The 19,758-nt window shown below is 46.5% G+C and overlaps 1 protein-coding gene across 3 annotated transcripts in view; it reads right to left on the reverse strand.

Moving 5' to 3' along the window:
* The window catches only part of RUSF1 (RUS family member 1), a 222,548-nt gene that overhangs the window by 139,146 nt on the left and 63,644 nt on the right, over positions 1–19,758 (reverse strand). For all 3 annotated transcript variants that reach the window (XM_086931664.1, XM_086931665.1, XM_086931666.1), the window contains exon 2: positions 18,741–18,892. In XM_086931664.1, the coding sequence (XP_086787790.1) occupies positions 18,741–18,887 (147 nt within the window). In that variant the 5' untranslated portion in view covers positions 18,888–18,892. The remainder of the gene's footprint in view (positions 1–18,740; positions 18,893–19,758) is intronic.

Genomic DNA, 19,758 nt, shown 5'->3' on the forward strand with positions numbered 1-19,758 from the left:
CAAGCCCTTGAAAGTTTACGCAGGAATGACGAAATAGTCATAAAACCTGTGGATAAGGGCGGAGGAATCGTCATTTTGAAAAAGGAAGGATACAAACAACAATGCCTGATATTAGCTGATGAAAGATATTACACGAAAATCATCTCAGACCCTACAACAAGACTACAAAACTCAATCGCAGCAATGGTGTATGAAGCAGAATGCAATGCCTGGATATCTAAAAAAGAGGCAGATTATCTCATCAACAGGGAACCAAAAACACCCTATTTTTACTCCCTGCTAAAAACACACAAAAATAAATCGCCTCCACCAGGACGCCCGATTGTGTCGGGGATAGGCTCAGTATTGGAGCCCCTATCTCAATTTGCAGACCAATTCTTAAAACCTCTGGTACAAAACACATCTACTTACTTAAAGGCTACAAGAGACCTTTTGAACCAAATACAAGAAATGCCATTCGACTCAACTACTATGCTTCTGGTGGGCTTAGATATTGAATCCATATATACAAGCCTACCTCAAAGAAAAAAACACTACAAGTACTAGAAGACATACTCTTCATGGCAGAATGGTCCTACCACACACCACGCCACTTTGTCTTGGAATGTTGTCGGATGGCATTAACAGAAAACTATTTTGAATTTGAGGGACAATTGTATTTACAGAAGCATGGAACTTCCATGGGAAGTGCTTTTGCTCCCTCAGTGGCAGGTTTATATGTAAGCAATTTTGAAACAATCAACCTTTTCACTGTTGACAATCCCTTCGCTTCCAGTATCATCTACTGGAAGCGCTATATTGATGACGTCCTAATGATCTGGAAGAAAGACAAAGATCTGAATCAGTTCATAGACTGGCTCAATACAAGGGAAGAATGCCTCAAATTTACATTTACTGCAGATGAGAATAGCATCGATTTTTTAGATCTTACTATTTTCATAAAGAACGGGCAGATAGAAACAAAAACCTTTACCAAACCGACAGCCAAAAACAGTCTGCTGTCATATAACAGTTTCCACCCCAAGCCCCTTCGTGATAATCTTCCCTACAGCCAGTTTTTAAGATTGAAAAGAAATTGCAGTCAAAAAAATGATTACAAAGAACAGGCCCAAGAACTGAGTCAAAAACTTCTACATCGAAACTACCAACCACAAATAATCTCCAAATGCCGAAAAAGAGCCAATAACCAACCGAGGTCTTCTCTACTAGAAACCAGAGAAAAAGAACCAACTCCTGATCTGATCACTTGTGTAACAACATACTGCCCAGCCACATACAAGGTTCAGAAAATAATAAACAAAAATTGGCGAATCTTATCTACAGGCAACTTCAACTGGCCTAAGCCGAGGTTTGCAAACCGGCGCACCAGAAACCTGAAAAACCTATTGGTCCATACCCGTCCACGAAAATCAATCTTAAGTGGAAATCAGAGAAACACAGACATGATTGCGGTTACTGGACACTACCCATATGGATCCTGCCAAGTGTGCAACTCGACAACCGCCACCAAAACATTACAACTAACAGAAAGACTACTCTGGACCCAAAAACAACATACCAACTGCAACTCGTCACATGTGATCTATATGATCATGTGCCCTTGTAACAAAAAATAGATAGGAATGACCTGCAGAAAAATAAAATTAAGAATAGGTGAGCATAAAAGCAACATCAGACTAAAGAAAAATACCACCAAACTTTGCACGCACTTTGTTGAAACGGGCCACACAGTTGAAGATATAAAATGGACCATCCTCGAAATGTTGAAGGATAAAACAGGGAATGCGGAGAAGATCCTATATGAAAGAGAACAACGATGGGTCAACCGCCTTCAAACCCACCTTACAAGGCTTAATGATACTGTTCCTTGGCACCATTTTGCATGAAATGAGTATTCCTGCATCTCACCTGAACACCACCATCCAGGAAGCCATATCGAAGAATAAGGCTCCTACAGAGTAATTGTTACAACATTCAGACAAGCCCTTCGCAAATAGGCTTCCAATAAAATAGACAATGAGAATCACGAAAACGGGCGCAATATCCACCAGGAATCCCGAAACGTCCACTAAAAGAGAAAATATTTTGGTTAATTACTAAATAAAACCCTCTTTTCCAAGACTAAAATGAACAAAAGTTAAAGCAGTCCCTCTTTAGTGTCTAGGGACGTATTGTAAATTCCGCAACACTCCATGAGAAGTTTGTAGTCCTTTGTTTATTTTTATGCCCCCGTTTAACATAGAAATACCGGAAACCAGACACACTTCCTTGTCCGGGGGCAGCACCAGCACAAGACGACGGAGAATCTCCGAACTGCGGGTAAGAGAACGCCGAGGCAGAGCTCGAGAGATTTCCTTCTAACTAAATCTAATACTTGCCAGCTAAATAGAACTCGCCTTCTCTTTTACTTTAGCCTGCTTTAAACCCCGAGGAAACTCGACCTAGAGAACAGCAAGGTAATCCACTTAAATGCGATAGCACCGTTATTTCGTGTTTAAATATGCCCATTGTTCAAGAGATAAATTTAACTCCTTAGAACTGAAAAACATCTATAAAATATGTTTAATAACGATTCAATCAACGCCATTTCTCATTGTTCGAACCCCCTCCTTGTGTAATTCGCCAAAAATGTCCTCCTCAATGTGTTTGATATATCAAGAACAATGTTTCTTGAACAGAAGTAAAAATGTTACTCTATTGTGGTAAATAAGCATGCCTAACACGAATGTCATAGATTATGATACATTGTAATTTCTGTTGCAGGGAAACTATTTCTTGCTCAACTAAATCAGTGGATATAACAAAATCCACAACCATATACTACACAACTAGTGTAAGTATTCTTACTGTTGTTTTGTCCTGACAAAAGCTCCACAGACCCGGCTGGGTAACACGGAGCTGAAACATGTCGACTGTATGTTCTAAAAGATATACCTAGATCCAGTAACTCGATCTGAAAGTATACATCTAACCTTTTTTATTACAAATCACACCCCTCTTTTTTGAATAAAATGGTCACTTGGGTGAAGGTTTGTTTTTTAATATAACTCAACCCTCTACATTCACCAAAAGTGGTAACGGCCAATTTCATTTCTGGACACTGCTACGCTGCTCTAGAGTGGTCCTCATGGTTTGAGGCTGGCATGCTGCACGAATAGATTACCCAATGACGAATGCCAAACGTCTATGAGGGGCGGAGAACCAGAACATACCGCACTCACGAAAAATCATAGCGTTTATGAGGGTTTTCTATACCACTCCATGTAACGTAGTTACAAGTGTCCTAGTCTAATTCTTGATAGTACATAAAATAATACATGCAAAGAAAAACAGATAAAAAGTAAAAAGAATACACTCAAATACATCATCTCCCTTACTAAACAAACAGAACACCTACTCTACCACACCACAAAACCGCAATCCAAACCCTGATATTACAAACATGCCAGCTGGCCAGGCTAACATAAAAATGGTACATAGGGCAATGACTACACGGTGTGGTAGGGAACCATCCAAACAACTGCAAAAATAAACTTAGTAAGTGTGTAACACCACTCCACACCAACCATATGGTATCTACACTGTCCTTCACCCAAACCCGTAGTAAGGGTGGAAAGTGTGGAGCACCACTCCACACCAACCATGTGGCATCTAAACTGCCCCTCCACCCAAACCCAAAGTAAGGGTGTATACTGCAAACACCAGTAATGAGGCTTCACTACACTTCATAATTTGGCTTCTTCTCTGCCCTTCACCCCATAGTAGGGCTGCAAATAACTCCTTCAACCCAAATCATCACAAACGTACCATAAAAACAAAAAGTGGGTGACATTACAGCATCATCCCACAAACCCCACAGTGGGTGGTTTTACTGCAACATCCCGCAACCACAAGAAAGTGGTAGACAACAACACAACCGCAACAGTGGGCGATATAACTGCACCATCCCACAACTGCAACTCATCCCACTGCACAAAAATACAAACACACTGGGATACAACAAGGGATTCAACAGACAACACAGTGCACCACATCATAAAACATAGTGCTAGAAATTCCCTCTTCAAAATAAACAACCCAAACCCCATGGCTGCATACCCAAAAACGTATACTCTATCCAGTTGCACTCTACCAACACAAATACTGTAGTGATAGAGTAAAACAAATGTGTATTGCACATGTACATTACAATCGATAGTTAGTACCACACTATAGGGAGATCAATTAGAACACACTGTCTATAATGTCCAAAATCTGCTGAAGTAGAAAATCTTAGATGATCCATTCCTCGACTTGCTAACAAAGTCTTCAGATGTGTGAATAGACTACATTACTCCCAGGTTCAAAGGAAGAGCTCTTACACCACCAATATTGCAGAAGTGGATATTCCTCCAGAAGTCACCATCGATTCATCTAAAAGTGAACTAGAACACCGCTTCCATGCCCCCCCCACCACCCCCCAAGTCAAATCACTGCCTTTCCGAAAAACCTCGAACTAAAACTTGTTTGCTTTCCATGCATTTTATCCATGGCAACACAAAGTCACATTACCGCCTTGTAGTTTTCTACATCATCTTCTAACGCTGCACAGAATGGCTCCAGGCGCAAACGTGCACAACCGACTTGCTCCACACAAATCGGAGTTCCTTGTTATCACTGGCGCCAACTCTACCTTGCTCGGGGAGTACAGACCAACCTCAAAATGGCAGCACTCCGACGTAAGGAATGCAGGGTGGCTCCAGTTACAAAGGTGCAAAGGTCCTTGCGCAGCTCACGTACAAGAAAGCACTGTAGATACTGCAGAGATCTCCGCTGCAGTTCCACGCGACAATGGTGACAAGGTAAGGTGTGCTTAGACAAGTAAAAACGGTCTCGGGCCCCTTTCAAATACTGCCACAAGTAACGGCTTAAATTTATTCACAATTTCCTGCGGGTGCCCCTGCAAATGCCGCATACAACAGCAGCAACAGATTTCTCACCAGTTCCTTCGAGTCCCCCTCCAAATGCCTCTGACTGCCCAAAATAGAGTTAAACCCAAGAAAACTGTCACACCATAGAAGCACACACGATGAGGCAATTCTGTCCAGTCAAATTTGCATAAGCGAGATGGCTCTGTTGAAGCAGCCAGGTCCACATCAGCAATTTTACACAAGAGCCAAAATCGGTCTCCTAGAGTCTTGTTAATGGTGCACATAGTTTAGGAACGCCCTGGTCGGGGCCAACCGTTCTAGGGGTCACTGGTGAGGCACAGGGCTGAAGAACTATAATGTAATACTCCGTACTCTTTGTTTCATGAAATGTTCTTTCAATTGTTTGTTCGTTAGAAACCAGTTTTCAAGAAGTCATTTGTTTCATTATTTCTTTTCTCCATTCCTTTGGACAGAATAATATTGGTTTCTTCTTACTTTCAGGTTGTAATTTCATCGGGTTTGTTTCCACAGTAGATTTTGTTTCCATAGTTTCTTCTTTCAGTAGATTTCTCAGCTTAGTTTCATGTAGGTTCAGTTTTGATTGTTCCCGCTCTCAGTCCACTTGCACATGTAGTTCTTCTTCAAAATCGTCGCCAAAATGTTTTAAAATCACCAACATTCCACAGCCACCTCACACACCAGCATTCCACCACCACAGTCACATTGGCTGAGTTGCAGTTATAACACGGACCCACATGTGTGCCGCCTCGGACACCCTTTCCCTGCAAGCCTCTTTTGGCTCCCCTATAAGTAGATAACCAACCATCGGTAGGTCTCTTTTCTCTGAGGCACTTTCCCCCAGGCCGTTCTTTTTTGGTCTTCATCCTGATATCGAAAACTATACCTCCTCATCCATTTTATGCCTTTCTCTTTTGCCCAAAACCTTTTTTACCATCTCCTGTGCAACTGTCTGTACTTCCTTGTCAACATTCTCCTTATTACTTCCTCCTGACTGAAGTTTTTATTTTGATTTTCCGTCATGTCATTTTTCCCGTGTCACAACTATTTAAATGACCTCAACTTTTTGCTACCTATTTCCATTAGTTTGTTAGAATTAATGTTCTTTTATATATTGCTAGCTGAATATCCACTCTTCAATTGCAACGAAGCGCAGTTGGCCGTTTCTGACAACAACGCACCTGCCAAGCGATACATTGCCTTAGTTACAGACTTGCATGTCTACTTTCCTCAGAAATAGGCCTCAATGTTTCTTTGGACCCCAATTCCTTCGGAAAATGGCCTATGCTTTATAAACGTTGTTGAGAGAGTACAAAATAATGCACACACCGCTCAGAGGTTTTTCTCTTTACGGCCTCCTGCGCTTCATCCCTCATGCACTCCTACATTCGCATAGAGATCAGACAACTCGCCTCAAGCTCCCAAGACAAACAGGCTTCCACACTCGAGCTGATTGTAGCCTACTTAGCGCATTTTTTAAATAAAGTACGAGTAAGTACTTTGAAAACCTGTTTCTCACTAAACATTGTGAAACTACTCTAACGAATAGCTGTTTAAAAAAAAAAAATAGGCATAAATATACCTATTCCATACCAATATTGGCTTCACTAGAAACACAGATAAAACATTTGAAATAGAAAAATACCACATACACAATCTCCCTAACAGCTACCCATAAATTGGGTAAAGCCACAAACATATAACAATCTTATAAAAAATCTATAAGCAAAGCTCTATATACTTATCTGCTCAGAAGCAGCAAACACGAGAGGAAAAACATGGCGGTCATAGAGTACTTATGGGACTGAAAGGTCTAAATTATATTGTAATGCTCGAACGTTCTGTTTTGGAAGCTTTTATGGTTGCTGCTCAGAAGGAGTGAATAAAAGTTTTAATGCATAATGCTGGCCTCCTGTCTTCCGATAAAATCATCTCAGCTATATGAATTGAAGTAATTCTATCATCGGATTCTAATCTGGAGATCATTCCGCCAGTGGAATCTACACCACAGCAGAATACACTTCTTATACAAATGAGGGAATTTCAGTTGATTACCAAAGCTAATTCAGGCTACTTAGGGATTACTTTACCAGTTTTCACCTACATTTACCATTTTCAGCACGTGCTAAGAAAACTAAAAAAGAAATTTTACAATTATCTTGGAAGTCAAGCCATCCTACTTAATCGTTGTACGAGTATATTTTAATCTACCAATTTATATTGTGTGGATTTAAAATACATTTAGTTTTGTTTTAATTCATTCTAACTCTAATTCTACAGTGCTCAAAATCGTGAATGCAATCTTCAGTTCCCTAACTAGTAAATTTATCTAGATTGAAGGTGAAGGGCGAGGTGCTATCTGGATTCTGGGGAAGTTCTAATAAGTAAACATGTGATTATAAAAGTTTCTGGAGTGAAATGCAGCATTTCCAGAAATGACCACATATAGCCCATGACATGTCAAGGACAACGCTGGAAAACCATGTTCCTGCCCAGCAAAACTTCACATTTCTCCTTTAGAGCTCCAGTTTAAACAACTCATATGCCACCCCATGCGAATAGTCTTCATGTGTGGCTAGTGACCATAGATGGTGCGGACATGAACCAATTACCCTTCCAGTTGCCAGGATATATGGTAACATAGGGTAGATAGTTGCAGAGGTACACAGGGGTGGCACCAGTAGGGGGCTGAGACTGCTCCACAAGTTTGTAGACACAGAATGATTGTGTTTGCAACATTTCTAAGAACCTGACAGTCGCCCAATTTTGTGGCTTGGAAGCAAGGTACTCGGGTGACAGCCCAGGAGGTACTTTAGTAAATTACCCAAGAGACCGGCTACATAAATTGGAGCTACTGGTGTAGCTAAAAGTGCTCATCCAGAGGGCTCATCGCAATGTGCTAGAATACTACAACTTTCATCCTTCAGAATAGGAATCTGATGGCTTCCATCACTGAGCTACTCCACACAAAGCTAGTGGACATAATGACTAAGATGGCACACAGGTTCAATATCCTACACCTATACAATGAGACATGGAATCTTCTATGTAGGAGATGAAAGTTACTCACAACCTCCTTATTTACGTTGCCAGTCCCAGAAGATCGGTCTGTGAGCCTAGATGTGAGTCGCCTAGAAGTGATTACTTTGTAAACGGAAGCAGAGATGTTTAGACGTTCACTCAGTGTGGCATCATACTTGCCATAGCAATCCTCTCAAATCCCAGCACTATATTGTACACTGTACAGCCTATTGTTTCATGCTCAGTCATCGCTTTCCGATCGGTTTCAGTAGTTTTGAAGATAGTTCGCGCTATGGACTCAGGTCCAGTAGATACGCCCCCAATGTCCATCATCCAGAACTGCCCCATCTCTTAATTCCCTTCATCATTCACACAACAGGTCAATTGCCAGCACAAAGAGTAGTTCAAAGTGATATAGAATATGTAGTAGTAACCCTTGTTTGAAAGAAAACTAAATTGGACTCAAAGGAATGGGGAACTATTGGTTGTTATTCTATCTATAGTTCCTTGGTGGAGAGATTAAAAAGTTGCCGTCAGGTTATATACAGAGTGATGTGCATCACTGAACTCCAGTTATTTGAAACTCTGACCTTTTTGTGGCACCGAATTAGCATATCGGGCCATCCAGGAGCATAAGACGCAGTAAAAAGACAATGGGCAGGCGCAGATGGACTTGTTGGCTGCATCAGGCCAGGTAAAGCACGGATCTGGTTGGATAAATTATTGTCTTGGTTCGGTGTCTTTGACCAGGCAATTGTTGCAACAGACCAAATGCAACAGGTGAAACTCGGAGATAATTGCTCCCTTGTGGACTATTAACAACTGGTGTCCAAGAAGGATTTTTCCTCTCCTCTTTGTTAATTTGCCTACAGAGACACACACATATTCTTCATTTTCAGAAGTAGGCTGAAGACACGCATCTTGGGAAACGCCCGGTGGAAGAGGAAAACTGCTTCAAGGGTTACGGTCAGTGAGAATCTGGCCTGCATTTAATGCGATTCACAACTGTCTGTTCAAACAGTGCAAAGAACTGTACATTGAAGGCCTCTTGACACCATTTAGAACAGACAGTGGTGAATCACATTAAATGCAAGCCATATTCTTATTGACCAAACCCTTGAAGCGGTCTTACAACTTTCAGCAGTGGAAACCTCAGGCATCACAGCTATGGCATTCTCCAGGCCAATCCAAGTGGGTGAGTTACTTAACCAGATACTGAAATATGCAACCTGGATATTATTTTAAATCAAAGTCTCTCAGTTAAACTCATGATCACTCATATGGTGAAGACAGACTTCAGCTCAGGAGTGACAAGTTCATGGCAGCTCTCTTGTCAGAGCCCTGAATTATTACAAACTGATCACTGTAATATCTGTTACCCTCGCCTGCCCCGCACATTACTAAACAGTAATGGGGGTGCATAAAAAAGTGATCAGATTAACTACAAGAACCATAAGAAGCTTGCTGCCTGTAAGTCAATGGGGTGGCATAGTAAGCATACCTAGTGTACTTACATTTCAATCAGCAAGAACGCATACATTTTGGCATGGCAACTCCTTGGCCTTACAACACCCAATAAAACAGTTACTTGGTGGCCATTCCCCCTCTACGTCTGTGCCTACACAATGGAATGTTTAACAAGAGAACATGCCTCAGTTACACATCCCATTCAAAATTTAAATGCAGATTAAAACCTTCCTTGTAAGGTGAGCATTTCCAAAATTCAAAAACTCCTGGGCTAACCCCACTACCTGATCCACTGATTCCTCATCCTTCCCCTTAACTCTCAGAAGCTGACTTAACAAGAGGATGGTTTGTTGTGAGTATTAATTAGGTAGCAGGATGGGTTTAACACACAGGACTGCTTCTACTCCAGGTGAATCATTCCTTAAGATATTGACACGTTGCTCCTCTGTGTGAATTACTGGAGGAGACATACTTTTTGGCTTTTGCCAACATCACAGACTCGTGTACTGTACAGACCAGATTTATGCATGATGTGCCAATAATCCAAAGTAACTTACTAAAGATACAGGTAGCTGTCCATACTGGGGTGTGCATTAGTGTACAAAATCAGTCTAAAATTTGGGTACTTGTTAACCAGTCACCAGTGCCTAAATTAAGGCCTAGGCAATGGCCTAGACAATGGCCAAGGTATCTATGCAGCAAGTCACCCACAAATATGATCGACATCCGATTCCTACATCTGTGCTTCTAGAACCTAAAGGCCCTCTGGGAGCCATGGTCAATTATACTATAAAGAATGAGGTGAAGGTCCCTTGGATGCAGTGAGTCGGACTGCGTATGAGTTGAGCTTATCAACAATGCAATAAATGAGACAGACGTGTTGTACAACAGAAAAAAAACACAGTCAGAGCCTGCATGCCCTGCACAGAACCAGGCATAAGTCACCTACGCAACAGAGACTCAGTGGATGGACTAATCAGATGTATTAACCCTAGAGAGCAAATAAATTTTAGACAGCAACTGAAATCCGGACATTTAAAATCAGTCTCCATGTCGGTATGAGGTTTTCTCAATGGGACAGTTGTGATCTGTTCTGAGTAGCTTTTTTGTGCTTCCTCGGGACTCCATAAAGCCGTTTTGTGATGTTGTCAAAGAATGTGGACTTCTCAGTGGAATGTATACGTATGTTATTGTTGGTGAAAATGGAACAATGTCAAATCAAAGGTGTTTAATAGCAAAGAAATAGAATTCTTCTAGCAGACCACTGCTCAATTAATTATTTAGATCACTTTGGAATAACCAACTTGGTTCAGGATTTTTGACACAGCTGCTTTCTTCTGGGTCACTGATCTAAAATATGTAAGACATGGCAGGACACAACATTGACTGCTCTGGACAAAGACCTGAATAGCACCCATGCACTGGCATCTTTTGGTGCCCTGAAATGTAAATTTCCTCCGATGCATCACAATTTCTCGCTTTATGAAAACAAAGGTCCTAAGCCTAGAACAATATTTCATACCAATGTTACATAGACCACAATAGGCTGCTATATACTTTTCCTTTGCCCAGTCGGGCACAGAGTTTATTTATAAAATATAACAAGTGTTTAGAACTTGAAATGCATTTTCACAACAAACATTTTTGTCTGCAGCAAAGCACAATCCTGTGCCGTACTTGAAAGTGAGAAAAGATTAAAGGAAAGGTATAGTAGAAAGAAAAGTTTACTTCAGGCAAGGAGAGGTGAGCAAACTGGGTACTGTTTTACATCAAAATTGACAGAGATTCCCAGAGTAGTACATACACACAATGATATACACAAATTAACTATATGTCTACTAAAGAAAGTAGACGGCGTTTCGATCCCGGGCTCAAATTATAAAGGGATCATCTTCAGGACTTAGTAATTATATTGCCTGGTAAAACAAAAATGTACGCCTGTTGGGGAAGAAAACAGGGAAAAACAGAGAAGCAATAGAAATTTAGATTGCTATTCTGCTGCAGAGATTAGAGGTCAACTGAGTCACATTCAATACTTACATAATTCGGAATCGCAGTGCAGTGAAGCACAAGTTACTACTTGTGTAACGATATATCTGTAAGAGACATTAGTTAGTGATAGATTCCTTACCTTAGAATATCCCCAGGTGTCAGACTGGATCCGGAAACTTTTGTGTAGCAATACCCCTGCGCGTCGGTAGGACTCGTCTGCGGCTCCGCGTCAGTCGTCGGCGTCGTTAGCGCCGGAATGACGTCGGAGTACTTAGACGCCGCCCATGCGCGCTGACGTCAATTCTGATACACAGCTTTTCCGCGCCAGATATGCAGAGCCAAGATAGAACCAACACTGGTGCCATGAAACTAGGGCCCTAAAAGGGGATGACCTTAACCCTAGATATCGGTTCGCAGAACGGGGAGGATGGGTGGGGCGGTAAGGAATCTATCACTAACTAATGTCTCTTACAGATATATCGTTACACAAGTAGTAACTTGTGCATCTGAAAGAGACACGTTAGTGATAGACTCCTTACCTTAGAATAGATACCCCCGCAATACCAACCCCGGTGGTGGGTCTGCGAACCAATAATCACACCAGAAAGTCCTGGAGGACGGAACGGCCAAAGAAGCCATCCCTCCAGACTGGACTGTCCAGGGAGTAGTGTCTAGCAAACGTGCGCAGCGAGGCCCACGTGGCTGCCTGGCAAATGTCCTGTAAGGGGACTCTTCGGCCCAGGGCAGTTGTTGTTGCCGTGGCCAGAGTGGAATGAGCCCGCAAACCAGCAGGGGGCTCCTTTTTTGCCATGTAGTAACATGCCTGAATACACAAGATGATCCACCGCGAAATGGTCCTCTTGTGTACTGTCTTTCCCGTCTTCACGCCCACGTAACCAACAAAGAGTTGGTCATCCACCCGGAATTGGCATGCGCGATCTAGATAATAGGAGAGCGCACGTTTTGGATCCAGACGGTGAAGCCTCTCTTCCTCTTTCGAGGGATGCGGAGGCAGAAAGAAGGTGGGCAAAGTAATGGACTGCCCGTTGTGGAAGGCTGTGACAACCTTGGGCAGGAAGGAAGGTCGTGTACGCAGCACCACCTTGTCTGGATGAACAGATAAGAAAGGTGGAGTAGAAGAAAGAGCCTGGAGCTCACTCACTCTCCTGGCAGAGGTGATGGCAACCAGGAAAGCAGTCTTCAGTGTAAGAAGACGGAGAGGACAGTTGTGGAGCGGCTCAAAGGGAGCACACATTAGATAAGTGAGTACAAGATTCAAGTCCCACTGGGGCATCACGAAGGGAACAGGAGGGAACATGTGTGTGATGCCCTTCAGAAATCTATTTACAATGGGGGACTTGAATAAGGAGGGCTGATCAGGAAGCCGTAAGAAGGCGGAAAGAGCAGAAAGGTACCCCTTAAGAGTGCCTAGAGCAGAGCCCTGCTGGGCAAGGGAAAGAAGGAAGAGCAGAACTTCAGAAAGGGGTGCAGAGAGAGGATCCACAGCCTTTGCTGTGCACCATGCCACAAATCTGTTCCATCTGCAGGCGTATACCGACTTTGTGGAGGGACGCCTGGCTGCCAGAATGATATAACAGACTTCAGGAGGCAAGTCAAATGGCCTCAACTGCCGCCGCTCAATCTCCAAGCTTGTAGGTGGAGACTGGACAGGTTCGGGTGCAGGACCGTCCCCTGCTGCTGCGACAGAAGGTCCTCCCAAAGAGGCAGACGAATCGGGAGATGGACTGACATGCTGAGTAGCTCGGGATACCAGTATCTTCGTGCCCAGTCCAGAGCCACAAGGATGACCTGGGCCCGGTCGCGCCTGATCTTCTTCAGCACTCTGGGCAGAAGTGGTATAGGCGGAAAGGCGTACAATAGACCGCAACTCCACTCGCGACGAAAAGCGTCTCCGAGCGAGTGCCGCCTTGGAAATTCCAACGCGCAGAATTGATGACATTGCGCGTTCTCTTCTGTGGCGAATAGATCTAACCAAGGCTCTCCCCATTGCTGAAAGAGACCTTGCGCCACGTCCGAGTTCAGACGCCATTCGTGATCCATCATGCACCGATGGCTGAGTTCGTCCGCCCTGGCATTCAGTGAGCCTGCCAGGTGTTGAACCACCAGGGTGACGCCCTGATGTTCCAGCCACTGCCAGAGGCGCAGAGCCTCCTGGCATAGGGTCCATGACCCCACCCCACCCTGTTTGTTGCAGTACCACATGGCGGTGGTGTTGTCGTTGAACACTTGCACTACACTCCCTCGGACCGAAGGGAGGAATGCTTTCAGTGCTAGACGAATCACCCGCAGCTCCAAAAGGTTGATATGGAGCCGGGACTCCGCCGGAGGCCAGAGGCCTCTGATCTCGGCCTCTCCCATGTGGCCTCCCCAGCCCTGGAGGGACGCATCCGTCACAACTACGTGCTCCGGGTGGGGTAGGGAGAGGGATCTGCCACTGACCCAATCGCGGTCCGTGAGCCACCACTGCAGTTGTCTCGCAGTGCCCTCCAAGATCAAGACATGATCGGACAGGTTGCCCTGATGCTGAGCCCACTGAAACTTCAGGTCCCACTGCAGAGCCCGCATCCGCCACCGGGCGTGATGCACCAGAAGGATGCAGGAGGCCATCAGCCCCAGAAGCCGCAGCGTCAACCTGACCGAGACTCGGGATAACGGCTGGAAGATTGGAATCATAGCATGTATATCCCGAACCCGCTGTTCGGGAGGGTAAGCCCGAAACTTTGCCGAGAACTGCTCCGATGAAGAGGAGCTTCTGAGAGGGACACAGATGCGACTTCGGCACATTGATGGAGAACCCCAGCAAATGCAGGAGGTCGGCCGTAGTCTGGAGGTGGCTGACGACTTTCTGGGGCGAGCCTGCCTTCAACAACCGTTCGTCGAGGTAGGGGAAGACTGAAACCCCTAACCTGCGCAGATGAGCTGCGACCACCGCCATCACCTTCGTGAACACCCGCGGGGTGCTGGTAAGGCCGAAGGGGAGCACGGTAAACTGAAAGTGCTCTTGGCCTACCGTGAACCGCAGGTAACGCCGGTGGGCCGGCAGGACGGGGATGTGAAAATAAGCGTCCTGCAAGTCCAACGCTACCATCCAGTCTCCTGGGTCCAGGGCAGCTAGGACCTGAGCTAAAGTCAGCATCTTGAACTTCTCCTTCCGGAGGAAGCCGTTGACGTTCTGCAGGTCCAAGATAGGGCGTAGGCCCCCTTTGTCCTTCTTGGGTACCAGGAAGTAGCGGGAGTAACATCCACACCCTACTTCTGGCCCAGGAACGCGCTCGATGGCCCCCTTGGCCAAGAGGGCCGTGACTTCCTCTTGCAGAAGTTGCAAGTGATCCCCCGACACGCGGTGGCATTGCGGTGGCATGGATGGAGGGGTCGCCTCGAAGGGGAGGGAGTAGCCCCTTCGGACGATCTGCAGCACCCACCTGTCCGAAGTGACTGTGCGCCAGTGGGAGAGGTGATGGTGAACCCTGCCTCCCACAGGAGTCACATGGGCCTGAAAACTCGGACTAGGAAGGTTTGGAGGCGGGTGCTGCTGCGGGAGGTGTGGACTGGCGTCGCCGTTGTCCCCGACCGCCACCACGGCGGTTTCCACGTCCGCCACCGCGCTGTTTAACATTTTGCGGCGCGTGGCTGGTAGTACGTGGGGGGGCGCCCCTTCCGTGGCCATGAAAGGAGCGAAAGGCACCCGATTGCTGGCGTGGGGCCGTGAGACTCAAGGACTTGGCCGTAGCCCTGGAGTCCTTAAAACGTTCCAGCGCATGGTCTGCCTTGTCGCCGAAGAGGCGACGGCCATCAAACAGCATGTCCAGGAGTGTGGCCTGGACATCGGCCGAGAAGTTGGCGGACCGCAACCATGCGTGGCGTCGAACCGCCACCGTCGTTGCCATCGCCCTGCCCAGTGAGTCCGTTGTATCCAGTCCACACCAGATAGAAAAGCGTGCTGCGTCTCAGCCCTCCGCAAGGGTTTGGGCGAGTTTAGCCTGGACCTCCTCCGGGCATTGTGGCAGCACCTTCGCAACCGTGTCCCACAGAGTGTAGGTGTAGCGGCCCAGGAGGCAGGCGGTATTCACAGACCGCAGCCCTAGGCTAACAGATGAGAACACCTTCTTCCCGAACTGTTCATACCTCTTGGATTCCCTGTCGGTCGGGGCCGACGGGAACGCGGTCTGGGAGTTGGAGGCCTGGATAACCAGACTCTCGGGGGTGGGGTGGGTGGACAAAAAGCATGGGTCGCCTGGGGCCGGGCGGTAGCGTCTGGCCACGTTCCTATCCACAGGCGGACCTGTGGCGGGCTTGGACCAAGTGCCCACAAGAACGTCACACAAGGCCTCATTGAACGGCAGCAGAGGCTCACTGGAGCTTGACTGCGGTTTGAGGACCTCAGTGAGGAGGTTAGTCCTCACGGCCGCGACGGGGAGCTTAAGGTTTAAGGCCTTAGCTGCCTTCGTCAACACTACACTATATGTAGAGCCTGTCTCCGAAGCCACAGTCGGAGGGGAGCTAAATCCAGTGTCTGGCGAAGTGTCAAGACCACTGGCCTCCCCAAGCTCATATGTCCAGTCCTGTTGAGACTGGCAATCTAGTGCCAGAGGTTCCTCAGACCCCTCCCAATCCTCCTCCTCGTCACCCGTACCCTGCAAAACAGGATCAGTAGACGGGGCCTCCTCGTGGAAATAAAAATCTCCAAAGGCCGTCGGATGCGGCGCCCAGCGGCGCCGATCCGGCGCCTGAGTTGGACCGAAGGAGACGTTGGGGACGGTGTCCACAATGGGCGCCGGGGGCGATACCCGTGGGGCCGGCGCCGGTGAGGTCGTAAGGTCGACCGGCGACGACCCGGATGCGGAAGCGGATCCGGTGAGGTCCGGCGGAGCCGAGACCGAAGTCGCCGAGGGCGTCAGGCCCGAAGCACCCGGCGGCGTCGGAGCCAAAGTACCGACCCGCTAGAACCTCCGGTCGGGGCCGTTTGGCCCGAAGGCGCCACGGAACCCGACTGAGGAGGGAGGGACCTCATGGCCATGAGGTACCGCTCGATCTCCTCCGGCGTAGCGCCGTGCCGTGCCCAGGGACCCGAAGGTGTGGGGCAGGCGGCGATGCTTGCGACTCTCGCGGAGCCGAGTGGGCGGTGTCGCCCGAACCCCCGGCCGCATCGTGCGAGCGTCGGGCGGGTCGGAGGAACGATGACGTCGCTCCGACCTCTCATGCCTCTTACCTGAGGACTTGGAGCCTGACGACCGGTGTCCACTCCCGGAGCTTCGATGACTCCGAACTCGCGACCTGTCCCTCGACCTCCCGTGGGACCTCGACCTGGAGCGGCGCGGGGCTGACTGCCTCAGCTCGAGTCACTTGCGGGACCGCTCCCGCCTAGCCTTCGACGTCAGGGCCCGGCAGTCGGGGCAGGTTCGATCGTCATGGTCGAGGCCTAAGCACTTCAGGCACCGGCGATGGGGGTCCGTGACCGACAGTCGGTCGCACTTCGAACAGGGCTTGAACCCGGGCATCCCTACCGGCACCGATAGAGTCGAAGACTCGACAGAAAAGAGAGATCAAAAAGATCAAAAGTTCAGTCAAAAAGTGACTGGGGGTAGAGCTTCTCCGGATCTGCGCTAGCTGGCGCGGAAAAAAGAAGAACTGACGTCAGCGAGCATGGGCGGCGTCTAAGTACTCCGACGATGTCATTCCGGCGCCAACGACACCGATGACGGACGCGGAGCCGCAGACGACGCCTACCGACACGCAGGGGTATTGCTACGCAAAAGTTTCCGAATCCAGTCTGACGCCTGGGGATATTCTAAGGTAAGGAATCTATCACTAACGTGTCTCTTTCAGATGGTGCCAGCAGGTGTGTTATTTAAAAGGTTGTACTAGAGTGCAGTACTCATGCTCGGTGCCGTCGGTTGTATGGGCACTCAGTTTCAGATTATACGAGTTGCCAGAGGTGCTGGTGCCTGATATGGGGGAGCATTGTGCCAAGGTGAGGGCGATTGTGAGAGGCTGCCACCTCCGTGGGACTGAGAAGGCAGCAGCGTGTGCGCTTATCAGATGTTAGAATCAGGCGAACTAAGGTGGCCTGGGGTGGACACATGATCGCCTCTGGGGCGAGTGGGTTGCCGCTTACCTCTGCAATGATACGGGAAAATAAGTTTACGAGCAGAGGAAGGTTGGAGCCGGCGCTGGGCATAGATGAACGTCGTGCTAGATATGGAAAATAAACCAAGGATTAAAAGGTTGTTTGGTTTTGTGGAAACCAGACGTGAGTTTCGATCAGGAGCGTACCCTATGTGCAGGAGTTGTCCTGAATGGCACGCTGGTATGGTTAGTTGAGGAAGCAGGGTGGGCGGCGTATCGGTTGTGATCCGCTAAAAAAGAGAGGATGGTATTAGAGGAGCGATAAAAGAGGGGGGGGGCCAGACGTCTATGGGCCGGTAACTTACCGATTAGGGATCGGTGTAGGGTATCGAGGCAGGTCCGTGTGGCGGCCCCGTCTAATTAGGTTATTGCCGCGGTCGGTAAGGTACACAATCCGCTGTAAAGAGGGAGAGTAGTTTTAAGTTGAAGGCTCTCTGGGGGGCAGGCGGGCCTCGTCTAAACTATAAATGGGCTTCTTACCGATTAGAGGATTAGTATCCAATGCAGTTGGCCGCGATGCGGGTCCACTGGTTCCTCAGGGAAAGTATATAGCAGCCTATTGTGGTCTATATAACATTGGTATGAAATATTGTCCTAGGCTTAGGACCTTTGTTTTCATAAAGTAACTGATACCCATGGTCCATAGCCACCTAGTGGGTCCCCCTTGTTTTTGGAAAAACAAATCACAATTTCTCGCAACATTCCCCGACCTATTTACACCCCCTTCAGTTAATTCCTATCCACATATTTAAGAACTAAAATAATACATTTGATTTGCCCAGACAGGTCTCTTCGAGAGAAAACCTTAGTATGTCAAATCCAGTGATGAGGGAATGATGAAAGGAGACTTGGAGTGTTTTGTGGCTCGAGCACACCAGTTCAGATCATTACAGCAATGGAATTCCTTTGTGATCCCACATAGTCATTAAGAGATGCAAGGCCAGCCTCTACCACATGTTAGACATTAACTAAGCTGTTTGAAAATCTCATCATTTAGCATATGTTGTAGAGATCTCGGTTTAATCTGCAGTCAGATGTTTAAATAAGGTGGTGTCTTCCCCAACCCTTTTCATCTATGAAAGGTAAAATGACTACTAATAATTCAGGAGTAATAACACTGGTTATATAATACCCGGCTACAATACATTGTTAAACATGAATACATTACTTCTTAATATTACTCACTGTGAAGAAATCTCGAAGAGACCGGTAGCGGTCATCCGTCCGCTCTTTAACACACCGCAGCTGCCCATTCGGATCCTCAATGTATCCTTGCATAAAACGGGTGCCATACCGCTCAGTGCAGATGAGATCCTCTCCAAACTCCATCATTGCTCCTACATAGGGCAGTAAAGAGGCGCCAATGACCAAAAAAGGAAGGAATCATCAGTGAAGAGGATTAATGCAGAGGCAGTAATCTATGAGTTCATCAGTGACAGCAAAGTACAGAAGTTCATAGGGAGTAATAGATACCAATAGGAATCATGCCACCACTCTGTGAATGATGGCCTCTATTTTTATCTAGCTTTTTATTCAACTTTTAATGTATCACTATATGCGGTGCTCTCTCAAATTCAGGACCCACTTTGCAGTCACCTATTTTTATATCTAAACATTGAAACTGCCTCACCACAATTTATTACTTTCTTTTCCAGTCCAATAAAAGTTAGGATGGAAGAAACAGGTAGGGAGAGAACAGACAGACAAACTCTGAAATACCAGTCACAAAGATTAATTTAAATTAATAAATAAATGTAACAGAAGGGATACAGATGCAACCAGAAGATTAGGTTTCTAGTTAGGATTATAATCTAAGTATTGTGCCTTACCTCCCCACCACCAGATGTCTTGGAAATTCTAATAAGTGCCTTTGAAGAGAGGATGATCCAAGTAACATCAAAAGACTAGTGAAGGGAAAGTGACAGGGGCCACTAAATCAGCCATCTTAAGTGTTTTTAGTAATGAATGTGCACAGTATAATTTAATGGGATTTTAACAGCGAAGTCCACAAAATCGAAGGTGCTGCTCGCAAGTCCAGCAATTCTGACCAGGAGTGGTAGAATGTATAGTAAGATTAATAATAATAATGCATAAAAATACTTTGCAGACAAATCACAGAGGGCAGGAGTAATTCACAGCATATGTACATGTTATCATTTGAAAAGATGCGCATTCTGGCACTAGAAAGTATATTTATACACAT

Source organism: Lissotriton vulgaris, chromosome 7, assembly GCF_964263255.1.
Source record: "Lissotriton vulgaris chromosome 7, aLisVul1.2, whole genome shotgun sequence".
Taxonomy (NCBI): domain Eukaryota; kingdom Metazoa; phylum Chordata; class Amphibia; order Caudata; family Salamandridae; genus Lissotriton; species Lissotriton vulgaris.